At 42.3% G+C, this 17,112-nt stretch overlaps 1 protein-coding gene across 4 annotated transcripts in view; it reads left to right on the forward strand.

Moving 5' to 3' along the window:
* Window positions 1-16,601, forward strand: part of nexn (nexilin (F actin binding protein)) — a 101,953-nt gene extending 85,352 nt beyond the window's left edge. Inside the window, exons 8-13 of one of the 4 annotated variants that reach the window (XM_063064748.1) lie at window positions 1,728-1,796; window positions 6,014-6,217; window positions 9,974-10,195; window positions 13,813-13,998; window positions 15,350-15,716; window positions 15,849-16,601. In XM_063064748.1, the coding sequence (XP_062920818.1) occupies window positions 1,728-1,796; window positions 6,014-6,217; window positions 9,974-10,195; window positions 13,813-13,998; window positions 15,350-15,716; window positions 15,849-15,862 (1,062 nt within the window). In that variant the 3' untranslated portion in view covers window positions 15,863-16,601. Of the gene's footprint in view, window positions 1-1,727; window positions 1,797-6,013; window positions 6,218-9,973; window positions 10,196-13,812; window positions 13,999-15,349; window positions 15,728-15,848 lie in introns of those variants that run through there. The other 3 variants (XM_063064745.1, XM_063064746.1, XM_063064747.1) reach the window with 3 other exon arrangements.
* Window positions 16,602-17,112: the final 511 nt, after the last annotated feature.

Below are 17,112 nucleotides of genomic sequence, written 5' to 3' on the forward strand. Positions count from 1 at the left end.
TGCCTCTACCTTATCTATCCCACTTTCCTGCCTCTATCTTATCTATCCTGTAGGTAGATGACTAGAAATGCATGCAATACTCCAAATTAGGCCTCACCAACATCTTATTAAATTTCACCGTAACATCACATCTCCTGTACTTGGTGCCCTGAATTATGAAGGCCAATATGCCAAAATCTCTCTTTACAACCCTATCTATCTGTGATGCCACTTTTAAGGAATTATGGATCTGTATTCGCAGATTCCTCTGTTCTACCACACTCGCCATTGCCCTACCACTCACAGTGTAAGTCCTGGTGCATAATAAAGGAGAAAATGCTTAACATGAGCCTGGTGTTATGAAACGTTCCTGCATGCATATGTGGGGAGTGGGAATCTAAACACGTATGACTCCTTTCAGCAAAATCAAAAGGTTGAAATGCATGCATTTCCTTGTTAGGTAAAATATATGCAGAAGGCAAGATACAGAAAGGCATTAACTAATTGAATGGTATAACTGCTGAGACTTTGGTAAAGCATTGGACAGACCAGGAGTATTGTGAGCAGTTTTGGGCCCCTTGTCCAAGAAAGGGTATGCTGGTATTGGAGTGGTTTCAGAGGAGGTTCACGAGAGTCATCCTGGGAATGAAAGGTTTAACACGTGAGAGTTTGATGGCTCTGGGCCTGTATTCACTGGAGTTTAGAAGAATGGGGGAGGAAGGATCTCATTGAAACGTATTAAATCTTGAAAAGCTTAGATAGAGTGGATGTGGAGAAGGTGTTTTCTATAAGTTGGAGAGTCTAGGGCCAAAGGGTACAGCTTCAGAATTACAGGGATGTCCTTTTCAAACAGAGAAGAGGAGGAATTTCTTAAGCCAGCAGGTTAATTGTCACATAACGATAACTGGGCACTACAGGCTCATTGGGCCGAAGGACCTGTTATCATGCTGCATCTCTAAAGTAAACAGGAGAAAGTCTGCAGATGCTGGAAATCCAAAGCCACACACACAAAATGCTGGAGAAATTCAGCAGGTCAGGCAGCATCTATGGAAATGAATAAGCAGTTGGTGTTCTGGGCCAAGACCCTTCTTTGCGATGGGAAAGGAAAGGGGAAGATGCCGGAATAAGAAGGTGGGGGGAGTGGAAGGAGGCTAGCCAAAAGGTGACAAGTGAAACCAGTTGGGTGGGAAGGGTAAAGGGCCGGAGAAGAAGGGATCTGATGGGAGAGGGGAGTGGACCGTAGGAGGAGGGGCACCAGCGGCAGGTGAGAAGAGGTAAGAGGCCAGAGTGGGGAATAGAAGAGGGAAGGGGGAGGGAAAAAGTAATGCTAGGGCTTTTCAGGTTGATAAATTGGTATATTATTGTCACAGGTAGAGTGAAAACTTGCATACTGATCAAGTCAGTACCACAATATATTGAGGTAGTACAAGGGTAAAGAGAATAAGCTCAATGCCGAATAAAGTGTTGCAGTTACAGAGAAAGTGCAGTGCAGGCAAACAGTAAGGCACAAGGTCGTGATCAGGTAGACTGTGAGGTCAAGAATCTATTTCATCATTGGTTGAAGAACCTGATGGCAGTGGGGAAGGAACTGTTGTCAAATGTTGAGGTTTGGGTCTTCATGCTTTCTCTTCAGTGACTATCTTTATTTCGACCACAAATTGTAACTCCTTTGACATTGGTGGCTCCTTTACTGAAGTGATTTTTTTTTTAACTGTTGAAGTTATCCAATGTCCCAATTATTTTTTAAGAGTCCAGACCAGGATAGCACTCTGAAGGAGCTTTCAAGTTCAGACAAGGAGGATTATGGACCTAACGAAGTAAGGCATAATTCATTAAAAAGTACAAATATTGTGTAACCAAATATGTTTAATGGCAAAACACTCACCACGTTTCTTTTAGCCTACCTCACTTCTACACAAGGTAAATGCCACTATCTTTTTGATTAATACAGTTTGAGCTTCAACTAACTGCAAAGTCTGTTCTGTCTGTGCTTTGGACCTATTGGAAATCCACAGGTGGAGGACCCAAAGGCAAACTGTTGTAATCATCATGCCTATACATGGGCTTGTGGAATGCATGGTGACGATGGGCAGCAAACCTGCTCCTTAAGCATGATGAAAACATTGTGACCAGATGCTTTTGAATCCTGCTTCCTCAGCACCCTCTCCCCACAGCCACAGTATCTCCAGAGATACATACATCAGTGTAAAAGGTGGAATCTGAATCAGGTTTAGTATCGCTGACATACACACTCTGGCCACTTTATTAGGTACACCTGTACACCTGCTTATTAATGCAAATATCTCATCAACCAACCATGTGTCAGCAGCTCAATGCATAAAAGCATGCATACATGGTCAAGAGGTTCAGTTGCTGTTCAGACTAAATAGCAGAATGGGGAAGAAATGCAACCTAAGCGACTTTGACCATGAAATGATTGTTGGTGCCAGACGGGGTGGTTTGAGTAACTCAGAAACTGCTGATCTCCTGGGATTTTCATGCACAACAGTCTTTAGCGTTTACAGAGAACGGTGCGAAGAGCAAAAAAGAACATCCAGTGAGTGGCAGTTCTGAGGGCAAAAACACCTTGTTAATGAGAGAGGTCAGAGGAGAATGGCTACACTGGTTCAAGCTGACAAGAAGGTGACAAAAACTCAAAAAAAACCATGCATTGCAATAGTGGTGTGCAGCAGAGCATCTCTGAACGCACAACACGTTGAACTTTGAAATGAATGGGCTACCGCAGCAGAAGATCATGAATGTACACTCAGAGATCACTTTATTAGGGACAGGAGGTACCTAATAAAGTGACTACTGGGCGTACATTGTGAAATTTGTTGTTTGTGGCAGCATCACAGTGCAAGACATAAAAATGACTATAAGTTAAAATAAATATATAAAAAAATAGTGCAGAAAGATAGCAAAATAGTGGGGTAGTGTTCATGGGTAAGTAGATCATTCAGAAATCTTGTGAGGTCCGGACAAGAGTAAAAAGAATTCTAGAGAGTTTCTCTCCAGTCACTCCCACAAACCCTGTCCCATGGACTATCCTGGAAACTCCTGCATTATTCCTAGAGAATGACCTATATCAACACTTTCTATAACACAAACCCATGTCATCTACAAAAGCCAAGAAACATGAGTTATAAGAAAATTAATTTACTTTCTTTTCCACACCAATTTGGCAAGTGCGGATTTTATTTGGTACTGTCTAGTGATATTGTGAATCCTGTAAGGGTGGATTTCCATATTGTGGAAATATCCAAACACTTTTACGGATCTCAGCAGTGCTGCTGGAACAGTGAAATCAACATGATTCTGCAGAATTGCTGGTAAATTATTGGACTACAGATTAGAATTCAGAGGTTCAAGCAAAGATCTGGAATTCAGATCTGGTAAATTCAAATCTAAATCATCAAATTAGGATTACAAAATAAAGTGGCCCGGTAGCATAGCATTTAACATAAGGCTTTAATTGTCAGCGACACAGGTTCAATTCCCACCAATGCCTGTACGGAGTTTGTATGTTCTGCCAGTGACCACATGGGTTTCCTCTGGGTGCTCCGGTTTCCTCCCACAGTCCGAAGGTGTACGGGAAGGAAACCGGAGTATCCGGAACATGGGTGTAATTGGGCAGCACAGGCTTATTAGGCTAGAAGGACCTGTTACCGCACTGTATCAATAAATAAATAAAATGCTAATTAAGTTATCAAAATGTATTGCAGTAAACAATTGGTATCATTAGTCATGAGCAAAAACAGTGTTAAAAATTACTCAGACTTTAATACCTTCCATGGTGCAGAAGCTGTCATCTAGGTTCAGTTTGAACAATTCAGTAGCATAGCAGTTAACGTAACGCTTTACAGTACCAGCGACTGCAATCGGGGTTCAATTCCTGCCACTCTCTGTGAGGCGTTTGTACGTTCTGCTGTGACCATGTGTGTTTCCTCCGGATGCTCTGGTATCCTCATGTGTTCCAAAGACATTCAGTACGGGTTGGCATTAGTAAGTTCTGGGCATGCTATGGTGGCAGCAGAAACGTGGCAACCCTGGGTGGGCTGCCCCAAACCCATTCTCAGATTGTGTTGGTCGTTGATGCAGACAACTCATTTCACTGCATGGTTCCTAAAGCCAATCTCTATATCCAGTCCGACATAAGACCATAAAGAGACAAGGGCAAAATTTGACAATTCAGCCTTCTCCGCCATTTCATCATGGCTGATTTATTAACCCTCTCAACCCTATTCTCCTGCCTTCTCCCCATGACCTTTGATGTCCTTACTGATGAAGGACCTATCAACCTCCGCTTTAAATATACTGAATGACTTGGCCTCCACAGCTGTCTGTAGCAATAAATTCCACAGATTCACTACCGGCTGGCTAAAGAAATTCCTCCTCATCACTGTTCTAAAGGGATGTCCTATTCTGAGGCTGTGGCCTCTGGTCCTAGCCTACACCACGATAGAAAATGTCCTCTCCACGTCTACTTTATCTAGGCCTTTTAATATTCAATCATTTTCAATGAGATCCCCCTCTCATTCTTCTAAACTCCAGCGAGTACAGACCCAGAGCTATCAATCGCTTTGTGTGTTAACCCTTTCATTCCCAGAATCATTCTCCTAGAATTGAACTTGTACTCTCTCCAATGCCAGCACATTAGTTCTGCTATAAGAACTATAAAATGCTCCCAATACTGCAAGCAAAGTCTGTCCAATGTCTGATAAAGCCTCACATTGGTGGGTGACCGTTATACATGTATAACAATCGTACAAGTTATAAAACATGTGCAACTGCAGACCCTCCAAACTGATTGACCCTTAATTACCCTCTGAAATGGCCATTCAAGCCACCTGGAGCAGAAGACAATTTGCATTGCATATTAATGGTCCTACCTGTGATGGCCACAAACCATGAACAAATAAATGATTTGGTAGGTTCACACTGGAAATGCATGTTTGGCACAAATAATAATGGATGCCCAATGGCAGTTGAATAAACTCCAGGTATTTGACCATGAATGGATATGTGGGTGGAGAGTGTCGCTAACTTTAAACTCCTTGGCATTATCATTTCAGAGGATCTAGGACCAGCATGTATTACAAAGAAGGCATGACAGAGCCTCTATTTTCTTAGAAGTTTGCGTAGATTTATCTAAAACTTTGACAAACTTCTATGGATGCCCAGTGGAGAGTATTCTGACTGGTTGCATCACAGGCTCGTATGGAGACAGCAATGCCCTAGAATAGAAAAGCCTGCAAAAATGGTGGATGCAGCGCAGTCGATCCCAGTCAAACCATTGAGCACATCTATAAGGAATGCTGACACAAGAAAGCAGCATCAATTATCAAAAACCCCACCATCCAGGCCAAGCTATTTTCACACTGCTACTTCAGGAAGGAGGCACAGGAACTTGACCTCCTTCCTGAAGCCACCACCAGGTTCAGGAACAGTTATTATCCCTCAACCATCAGGTTCCTGAATCAGTGTGGATGACTTCACTCACCTCAACACTGAACTGATTCCACAACCTATGAACTCACTTTGATGATCTCAGCATTATTTTTTTTAATTATTTGTTTTTAAATGCACAGTTTGTATTTGTCTGCAGTCTTTGTTTTGTGTAGTTTTTCATTGATTCAATTGTACTTCTTTGTTCTGCTGTGAATGCCTGAAAGAAAATGAATCTCAGGGTTGTATATGGTGACGTACATGTATTTTGATCATAAATTTACTTTGAACTTGGAGAGTGTACAGAAGAGTGCCTGGTGTCCATGAGGCTATACATCAATGCAACTGGTTCCATTCATGTAAAGGGTGGTGATGGGAAATATTTCATCTTTACATAGAAGTCATCTGGTCACTCTGTGTACTACTTGAGCAACTGCCCTCACTAGATGTCAAACAAAAGTTTGCCTTGGGGTTGACAGGGTAAAATGCTTTCTCCTGGAGAATAAATATTTGACGTGTGGTCAAGGGATGAAATTTTAACGTAGACTGTCTTTACCCCACTGCCTACCCTCCTCTCCCAAAATAGTTACTCGATGATGAACCAACCAACTCTGCGAAAGCAGCCTCTGGTTCTGATGATGTGCATTGTCCGCGCAAACTGGAAATCAACTTTGAGGAGCTTTTGAAGCAGAGGATGGAGGAGGAGAAACGGCGATCTGAAGAGGAGCGACGGCAGAAGCTAGAACAGGAGAAACAGGAATTTGAGCAGCTGCGGCAGGAGATGGGAGAGGTGGGTAAAGTCTTAGCCTTCTGCCCTTTACGCCATTGGCATTTGGGGCAGTAGTGAAAGTACTCCATCTTTGGCAGTGTTCAGGGCTTCCTTCATTGTGTCAGTGGCTCCCTCTTGGTTTTCACCACTGTAAACCATGCAAATCCTGGGTGGAGACTCAGGAATACCGTTTTATTCAGAAGTAGAAGGATTCTTCATTGCTGTTTCTGTAACTTTTTTTTTGATCAGTCAGGATTGTTAGCCCTGAGCAGTAGTCCACTCTTGGTCTTGCCTTGTCTTTAACCTTTGACCTGTTTGTCATAGGTGACCCTACCAAGAGCCAAAGCATAAAGCCCTGACTCCAGCCAACATAGCTCCCCGGGTCATTGAGGCACACAGGCCTCCAAACCACGACAGGGGTTTTGGATAAAGTTTGCACTTGCATAAATGGATCAAAGATGCACTTTGTTTGGCATATGCACTCTCCCCATGACTGCATGGGTTTCCTCTGGGTGCTCTGATTTTATTTCCCACATTCCAAAGAATTATGGGTTAGTAGGCTAATTAGTCACATGGGTGTAATCAGGTGGTGCTGGTTCACTGAGCCAGAGGGGCCTCTACAATGCTGTATATGTAATAGTTACATATTACTATTTAACTATTTATGGTTTTCTTACTATTTAATTATTTATGGTGCAACTGTAACGAAAAACAATTTCCCCCGAGATCAATAAAGTATGACTACGACTATGATCTCTAAAACTAAATGTACTAGGAATTTGCTGTGGTTCATTGATGCAACTAAAACAACACTGAATAATTATAAAAATTAAAACACATAAAATAAACTTGTATTTTATAAAAACTAATTCAAGTTTATTGTTAACTTCCTGCTGTGCCCAGGGAATGGTATTCAGAGAATGGTGCCCAGGTTTTTTTGCATTTTGGATGTGGACTTGGACTATAGACTTTTATTGGTCTTGTAGTTTCTTTTCTATTCTCTGTTTTTTGCCTGATCTTTCTCATTTTTCTGTGCAGGTGGAGGGGGTTTGGGGGTTGATGATGGTGCTGCCTTTTTTGGTTTCATGGTTACCTGGAGAAGAAAGATTTCAGAGTTGTATACTTTGATAATAAATTAACCTATGAACTAATAGAGGTTAAAGTACAGATATGGAATAAAATGCACATAACTACATAAATACCAGCATGTATTTACAATACAAACAGTGGATTAAAGTGTTTACAGTGCAGTTCAGTGCATAATAGACAAAGGGTGCAGGAGCAGGCCATTCGGCCCTTCGAGCCAGCACCTCCATTCACTGTGATCATGGCTGATCATCCACAATCAGTACCCCGTTCCTGCCTTCTCCCCATACCCCTTGACTCCGCTATCATTAAGAGCTCTATCTAACTCTTTCTTGAAAGCATCCAGAGAATTGACCTCCACTGCCTTCTGAGGCAGAGCATTCCAAAGATCCACAACTCTCTGGGTGAAAAAGTTTTTCCTCAACTCCGTTCTAAATGGCCTACCCCTTATTCTCAAATTGTGGCCTCTGGTTCTGGACTCCCCCAACATGGGGAACATGTTTCCTGCCTCTAATGTGTCCAATCCTTTAATAATCTTGTATGTTTCAATCAGATCCCCTCTCATCCTTCTAAATTCCAGTGTATACAAGCCCAGTCGCTCCAACCTTTCAACATATGACAGTCCCACCATCCTGGGAATTAACCTTGTGAACCTACGCTGCACTCCCTCAATGGCTAGAATGTCCTTCCTCAAATTTGGAGACCAAAACTGTACACAGTACTCCAGGTGTGGTCTCACCAGGGCCCTGTACAACTGCAGAAGGACCTCTTTGCTCCTATACTCAACTCCCCTTGTTATGAAGGCCAACATGCCATTAGCTTTCTTCCTGCCTGCTGTACCTGCATGCTTACTTTCAGTGACTGATGAACAAGGACATCAAGATCTCGTTGTACTTCCCCTTTTCCTAACTTGACACCATTTTTTAAAATCGCCCGATAACGGTTTCCAGAAGGGAGCTTTTGGAAAAGACGGTTTGGTTTGCAGGGTCGGTAGTATCTGCAACAATTTTTCCTGCTTCTTTGTCTTGCTGCCTCTTCCCCAGGGCACCACTGCTCAATACAAGGGGACATGGCTTTAAGGTAAGGGGTGGGAAGTTCAAGGGGGATATTAGAGGAAGGTTTTTTACTCAGAGAGGGGTTGGTGCATGGGATGCACTGCCTGAGTCAATGGTAGAGGCAGATACACTAGTGAAATTTAAGAGACTACTAGACAGGTATATGGAGGAATTTAAAGTGGGGGTTATATGGGAGGCAGGGTTTGAGGGTCGGCACAACATTGTGGGCTGAAGGGCCTATACGGCGCTGTACTGTTCTATGGACACATACAAGCTGTGCAGTGATGGTAGACTGCAGCCATTTGCTTTTATTTATTGAGATACAGCATGGAATAGGAACATACAGACATGGATTAGAGAACATACAAACTCCTTACAGGCAGTGGCGAGAATTGAACCCAAGATGCCTGTGATGTAAAGCATTGTGCTAACCAATATGCTAGCGTCCCACCCTCAAAGTTTTCATTATTCTTACACTACTTATCCACCCCCGCCCCCCCACCACTATCTTTACCCCACTTGCGCTGTGTATACAGAGGGTGAGGTAAGTCTTTTGCAGCGTCGAGCTTCAGCACCCATGTTCTATGTGAACTGTGTGCAATTCTGATTTTAGTTTGAGACCATAAGACACAGGAGCAGAATTTGGCCATTCAACCCACTGAGTTTGCTCTGCCATTCCATTATGACTAATTATTATTCCTCTCATCCCCATTGCCCTGCCTTCTCCCCGTAACCTTTGATGCCTCGACTTATTAAGAACCTATTAACTTCCACCTTAATTATACCTAATGACTTGGGCTCCACAGTTGTCTGTGGCAATGAATTCCACAGATTCACCACCTGACCTTTCATCATAGCTGACACCTAAAGAATGATTAAAGATGAAATGTTATAGTGAAGGTCAGGGCTGAGGAATCAAGAAATTGAGGACAGGTTTAGAGTCCAAAGGGAGAGGCCCAAGAAGAACCTGAGGGGCAATGTTTTCTACCCAGTGGATGGTCCATATCAGGAATGAGCTTTTGGAGGAAGTGGACGTGCGAGATACATTCATCATCATCTATGTGCCATGCTGTATGAGATGGGCGAACATGGTCTTTCCAGGAGCATGATTGTTCCTGGCAAATTTTTCCTGCAGAAGTGGCTTGCCATAGCCACCTTCTGGGCAGTATCTTTACAAGAGGGTGACCCCAGCCATTATCAATACTCTTCGGAGACTGACCGCCTGGCATCAGTGGCTGCATTACCAGGATTTGTGACGTGCACCAGAGCTCATGCGACCATCCACCACCTGCTCCCAAGGCTTCATGTGACCCTGATTAGGGGGCGCTAAACAGGTGCTACACCTTTCCCAAGGGTGACCTACAGGCTAGTGGAGGTAAGGAGTGCCTTACACCTCCTTTGGTAGAGCTGTATCTCCACCCCACAACCCAGCAGGTACATTAACAACATTTAAGGTGCTTAGACAGGTACATGGATAGGAAAGGTGTAGAGAGATGTGGGCCAAATGGGATTAGCTTAGATGGGCACCATAGATGAGCACCATAGATGAGCTGAAGGGCCTATTTCTGTGCTCTATGCAATCAGACATAGCAATCACAACTCATAAATTCATCCTTCTGATTTTTTTTCCCCTCAGGATGAAATCAATGAAACAACTGAGATTATCAGTACAGAGTATGAAGAGCTGAAAAATCTGAAAAGAACGGGCTCTATTCAGGCCAAGAATTTGAAGTCCAAATTTGAAAAGATTGGCAAGTTGTCAGAAGAAGAAATACAGAAGAAAGTGGAAGATGAGAGGGCCAGAAGGAGAGCAGAAGATCTAGAAATAAAGGAAAGGGAGTCGGAGCGATTCAGAGAGGTAACCTTCACTCTCTGGGGCAAACTGATTTCACGATAAGAACCTTTGCATTTAGAAATATTTTTAATTCTGTTCACTGTCAGGAGGGAAGCGGGAGATCAGCTGAATATTTCATTTATTTCCTGTGTAAATTTTACTGCTGAATTTAAAAACGGTTTATGTAATAACACCCGATCTATTCAAAACTGACCTCGCACAAATGTTATAGGTCTACAGAATAAGCCCCCACTGTTTTGGGAATTAGAATTGGTTTATTATTGTCACGTGTACCACAATACAGTGAAAAGCTTGTCTTGCATACTCTTCATACAGATGAAATCATTACCCAGTGCATTGAGGTAGAACAAGATACAACAATGCAGATTAAAGTGTAAAAACTACTGGAAAAAGTGCAGGTAAATGATAAAATGCAAGATCATAACAAGATAGATTGTGAGGTCAGTAGTCCATCTCATCATACAAGAGGTCCATTCAAAAGTCTGATAACAGTGGGATAGAAGCTACTCTTGAGCCTGGTGGTAAGTGCTTTCTGGCTTTTGTATTTTCTGCCTGATGGAAGAGGGAAGAAGGTGGGTGGGGTCTTTGATTCTGCTGGCTGCTTTACTGAGGCCACCAGAATTATAAACTGAGTCTCGGGGGGAGTACAGGTTCCTGTGATGTGCTGAGCAGTGTCCACAGCTCTCTACAGTTTCTTGCAGTCACATGCAGAGCTGATCTGGCTGTGGACTCAGCTCCACCTACCTGCCTTTTCCCCATAACCCTTGATCCTCTGACTATACAGAACTCAATCTGACCGTGAACTTGCACTTGTACTCCATAAGAATGGACAAATTAGGAACAAGTTCACATCCCATTTGGCAGGTGGGGAATTATCATTCAATTCAAGTTGTGGAGTTGAACAGTACAGAAATGGGCCATTCAGCCCACTACATCATGCTAACCCTTTTGTCCATTTACATTAATATCATTTCCCTGCATTGGGTCTATATCCTTTGCCTTGTCTATTTAGATGACTCTCTAAATGCTTTCTAACCATAGTAACTGCATCTGATTCCACATCCTCTGGCAGTACATTCCAGATACAGTACCACCCAAAGAGCAAATTTATACTTGCATACGGTGGAAAGCATGCTGACTGTGTTAATGTCTGATGTGGAGGTGCCAACGCACAGGATCAGAGGATTGTTGACTCAGCCAGCTCCATCGTGGGCATTAACCACCATCAAGGACATCTTCAATAGGTGATGACCCAGGAAGGTGGCATCCATCATTAAGGACCCTCACCACCCAGAGCACGTTCTCTTCTCATTGTTACCATCAGGGTGATGGTACAGGAGGCTGAAGGCACACACTCAACATTTTAGGATGTACCATGGAAAGCATTCTAGCTGGCTGCATTGCCATCTAGTATGGGGGTTGGGGGGCACTGCCCGGGATCGAAGTAAGCTGCAGAAAGTTGAAAGCTCAGTTAGCTCCATCGAGAGCACTAGCCTCCCCAGCATTAAGGACATCTTCAAGGAGCAATGCCTCAAAAATGCAGCATCCATCTTCAAGGACCACCATCACACGGGACATGTCCTCTTCTCATTGCTGTCATCAGGGAGGAAGTACAGGAGCCTAAAGACACACACTCAATGATTCAGGAACAGCTTCTTCCCCTCTGCCATCTGATTTCTGAATGGACCACGAACCCATGAACACTACCTCACTACTTTTTTTTAGCACTAATATATGTTAAAAGTTAAATTAAATATATAATATACTGTAATTCACAATAACATATTACAATATGCTGCTGCCACACCTGATTCTGTTTGCTTAATATTCCAGCTGCAACTCCCATCTGAAGACAGTTTAAAGTAGATAATGCACTGGGAATGTACTATGATATCAAAAAACAAATTGCACAAGCTGAAATTTAGTTCTCTTGCTGTTCCTCACCAATTGCCTAATTGATTTCTTCACTGCCTATCCATGGGCAGCTGCTTCTCAGCTTAATTCTTCAAAAAGAAAATGCTCCCAGCAAGTTCAGAATAGTGGATTTTCCAGATTTCCAGACAAAACTAATCCAGGATGATGATTTGAGTATATTGAACAGGTGGCATGGTGGAGCGATGTACAGTGCCAGTGACCGGGGTTCAATTCCCACCACTGTCTGTAAAGAGTTTGTAAGTTCTTCTCTGTGACCACGTGGATTTCCTCCAGGTTCCAAAGACACTGGAGTTAGGAACAGGAGAAGGGGCAAAGGTGGTTACTGGTGCCTTAAAACCAGTCATTTCAGGCAGATGGGGCTCATCAGCCATGGTTAGCAGCTCATCTAGGAGAAGGAAAACTCTGATCTCAAATCTTCTCTGCCTTCTGGTTAGACACACTCATGGGGAAGGCTTTGGGAGTAAACCTCAAAGGAAAAATCTGGAGCTGGAGTCCTTCGGACAGTTCTACATTGAGTTTAACGCTGACTGGCAACCCTGTGACACTGCTGGTGCCAGACTGTATCGGTCTCTTATGTTTCTTTGGGCTCATCAGATGGGTGGAAAAGTGGAGCTTGCTACATGTGCAACAGGTTGCTCTCCATATTGTATTGCCCTTGCTTGCGTACCTAGATGGCCAGGACTCAACGTCCATGGTTGACCCTGACCGACAGAGGCCTCACAGTGGGTTGGTAAGTTGAGGGCATGCCACGTTGATACTGGAATCATGGTGACACATACAGACTGCCCCACCATATATTCAGACTGTGTTGGCCATTGATGCAAGCAAGACATTTCACTGTGTTTTGACATACATTTGACAAATAAAGCTGATCTTAAGATAACATTTTCTTCATGCTCGCAGGGCAATATAGAAAATCAAAAGGAACTCAAGATAATTGTTTTTAGTTGGAACATAGAACTAGTTCGACCCATGATGTTGTGCCGACCTTTTAACCTACTCTAAGATCAATCTAACTCTTCCCTCCTACACAGCCATTTTCTACTGTCTGATAGAAAAATGCTATATTAACGGTAAGGAGCTTTGGACATGAATCTCGTGAAAAGCCTTGTGTCAATTTCATATACTGAAAGTGATAGTTCTTCAGCATGATTCCCGATACCTAATTATAAATGAACAGAAGATTGAACTGCCATCTCCAGGTTGGCCCAGAGCAGACTCTGTGTTTTTAGTTATCTTTCACGTCTTCATCTTCCCTGACATTTACTGTAAAAGGTTCACTAGTCCCACACTGAATTCTATTATGTTTCTGTTTCCCAAGAAATATGATTATATATCCTGCTAAACACCTTTTTCTCAGTTCATTACATTGAGTAACGTTAATACTATATAACACACACGAAATGCTGGAGGAACTCAGCACGTCAGGCAGTGTCTATGGAACACAGAACATTCAATGTTATGGCACAGTCCAGGTCCTTTGATCTACAATGTTGTGCTGACTTTTTAACCCACTCGAAGATCAATCTACCCCTTCCCTCCTACATAGCCGTCCATTTCTCCATCATCCATGTGCCTGTCTCTGAGGGTTGAAATGCAGGTTCACTTTGGACAAATAGTTCAAGCAAAAGTTTGAGTCCTTTGCAGCACAAAATACTGATTCAATAATATTTCATACTTTGCAGGATGAAACAGAGGAAGTAAAGGAGCCCAAGCGAAACAATCCTCCATTTACTCACAAGGTGGACATGCGAGCACGCTTTGAGCAAATGGCTAAAGCCAGAGAGGACGAGGAAAGGAGAAGAATCGAAGAACAGAAACGTCAACGGATGCAATTTGAGCAGAAGGAAATAGATGCAGCCTTGCAAAAGGTATATCGCATGTAATTTCCAAAAGAAATAATTCAGATTTAACATCCTGCAGAATGAAAGATAAAACCTTTTGGCTGCCCTCCGTAACAGAATAGTTCAAGTTCTTGCAAGATTCTTGATAGGATGGTGTGATTTGAAATGTTTCTGTTTATTGGGAAAGCCAAAACACAACTGAATCACGAATAAATCAAGCTGAAATAAGTAGACAGAGTGGACATGGAGAAGAGGCCTAATCATTGGGTTTATTTAAACTGGAGATTGATAGATTTCAGATTAGTAAGGGTGTCAAAGGTTACGGGGAGATGGCAGGAGAATGGGGTTGAGAGGAATAATACATCAACCATGATGGAATGGCAGAGCAGACTTGATGGGCTGAATGGCCTAATTCTGGTCCTATGTCTTATGGTCTTACAGAAATTCAGAATAAAACTTTTATCCAGAATAGTCACAATAGAAAACTTGTTATCACAAAAACTATGAGTCCAATAGTTCAGTTGCATTATAGGGTAAGATAGATAAACATAGAACATAGAAATCTACAGCACGATACAGGCCCTATGGCCCACAACATTCTGCTGGACATGTAACCTACTCTACAGACTGCCTAGAATTTCCCTAGCGCATAGTCCTCTATTTTTCTAAGTTCCATGTACCTAAGAGGCTCTTAAAAGACCCTATTGTATCCGCTTCCACCACCGCCGGCAGTGCATTCCACGCACCCACCACTCTGTGGAAAAACTTACCCCTGACATCCCCTCGGTACCTATTTCCAAGAACCTTAAAACTATGCCTCTTCGTGTTGGCCATTTCAGCCCTGGGAAAAAGCCTCTGGCTATCCACACGATCAATGCCCCTCATCATTTTATACACCTTTATCAGGTCACCTCTCACCGTCTGTCACTCCAAGGAGAAAAGGCTCAACCTATTCTCATAAGGTATGCCCTCCATTCCAGGCAACATCCTTGTAAATCTCCTCTGCATTCTCTCTATAGTATCCACATCCTTCCTGGAGTGAGGTGACCAGAATTGAACACAGTACTCCAACTGGGATCTGGCCAAGATCTTGTATAGCTAGCTTATAAACTCAAATAGAAATTTTTCATGGATCAAATTCAGTTGAATGCACAAACAATTATGGTTTTATGTGCAAAGCACAGAATGAACAATCCATTTTGTTCCTCAGCTACCTTCATTGTAATCAAGAAAAATTAATGATTTGATATATTTCAGAACACCTCAAGATTAAGGGAGGCTTAATTTTTAACACTGGGTTTAAAAACTCAAACAATAAATTTGTGCAGGACGACCCAAAACATTAAATTAAAGAAGTTATCTCCTAATGTGTTTGTAGAAAGGAGATGAAGAGGAGGAGGAAGAGGAAGGAAGTATCGTCAATGGATCAACCTGTGAAGATGATGTGGATGAACTCATTCGATCTGGAGCTCCGTGGTTCAAGAAACCTCTCAAGAACACATCGGTTGTGGACGGTGAGCCAGTAAGGTTCACTGTGAAAATATTGGGCGAACCCGCACCGGAGATCACGTGGTGGTTCGAGGGAGAAATGCTACAGGACTGCGAGGATTATCAATACATTGAGAGGGGAGAAACGTATTGCCTTTACCTGCCCGAGACCTTTCCTGAAGATGAAGGAGAATACATGTGTAAGGCTGTCAACACCAGAGGAACAGCTGCAAGCACCTGTATTCTCACCATTGAAAGTAAGAGTTAAACTTGCGCACTACTTCTCTGAAAGTAAATTTGCAAACTCATCCACACACACAAAATTCTACACTTACCTTCTGCTACTATTTTTCAATATCAACTAATTCCCTTCCTTGATTCTTTTCTAGCTGATGACTTCTAAATCTCCTGGGATTTCCTTCCTGTCCTCAACCTTTACTACATCCATCTTTTCCTACTGAATGGGGCCAAAAATAAGTCAAATCCTATTGCCCTTGGAAAAATTACTGTTGTGTTGATCGTCATTCCTTTAACGGTTACGTATAGACTACGGAAAATGCATGATGTTTACCTTCTGGTTTTATTTGGTCAATTTTAATCTTTTAAAAATTTCTTGTGATATTCTTATTTACCAGATGCATTATATCTGTAATGTTGTTAAGTGGCACCCACTTATCAGTCTTGAGTCTATAAACTTTTTAAAGAACTGTAATCCATTGTTATCCTATTTACCAAAACTCTTAGTTGGGCCAACTGATTTACGAACCCAGCCGGAACTATCCATTGTGAAAGCCAACTTACAAATGGCATGAAATAATATTTTTAGTTAAATACAGCATTGAAAGAACTCACTGGTATATTCAATTGTGGACATTGGTTTCTCCATATACAGAAAAAAGGATTTTTTGTAAAATTACTGTTTAAAAAAAAAATTACCACAAAGCCTTATGGACAGATGTTCCCTCTTGCAATAAAGGGACAGGGGAGGCGATACCTACCGAATGTCAGACAATTTGTGACTCTCAAATATCCTTCATGCAGATGTACTCTTTTGTAAACGGTTTAACTTCTGCTCAAATGTATGGAATTTTCTGATACTATTTAAAAAATTAACTTTCAAACAAAATGCTGTGTTTATTTTCCTTCCTTGGCTTCAGAAATGAGCGATTTTGTAGAAATGGTATTTCCTAATGTGGTGCATTTCATCATGAATCGAATAAGTACTGACTTGTCTTCTAACAGGATCAACAGAATAAGCACTAACCCAAAACCATAAGTGACCCGTTTCCAGATCATAAAGTATAGGAGCAGAACTGGGCCATTTGGCCCATTGAGTCTGCTCCACCATTTCATCATGGCTGATCCATTTTCCTCTCAGCCCTAATCTCCTATCTTCTCCTCATATCCCTTCATGCCCAGACTAATCAAGAACCTATCAACCTCTACCTTAAATATACCTAAGGACATGGCCTCCACAGCTGCCTGTGGCAGAGAATTCCACAGATTCACCACCATTTGGTTAAGAAATTTCTCCTCCTCTCCATTCTAATAGGACATCCTCGATTCTGAGACTATGTCCTCCGGTTCTAGGCTTCCCCACCATAAGAAACATCCTCTTCACATCCACTCCATCGAGGAAACCTTTCACCATTT

The sequence above is a fragment of the Mobula hypostoma genome, chromosome 12 (assembly GCF_963921235.1).
Source record: "Mobula hypostoma chromosome 12, sMobHyp1.1, whole genome shotgun sequence".
Classification (NCBI taxonomy): Eukaryota; Metazoa; Chordata; class Chondrichthyes; order Myliobatiformes; family Myliobatidae; genus Mobula; species Mobula hypostoma.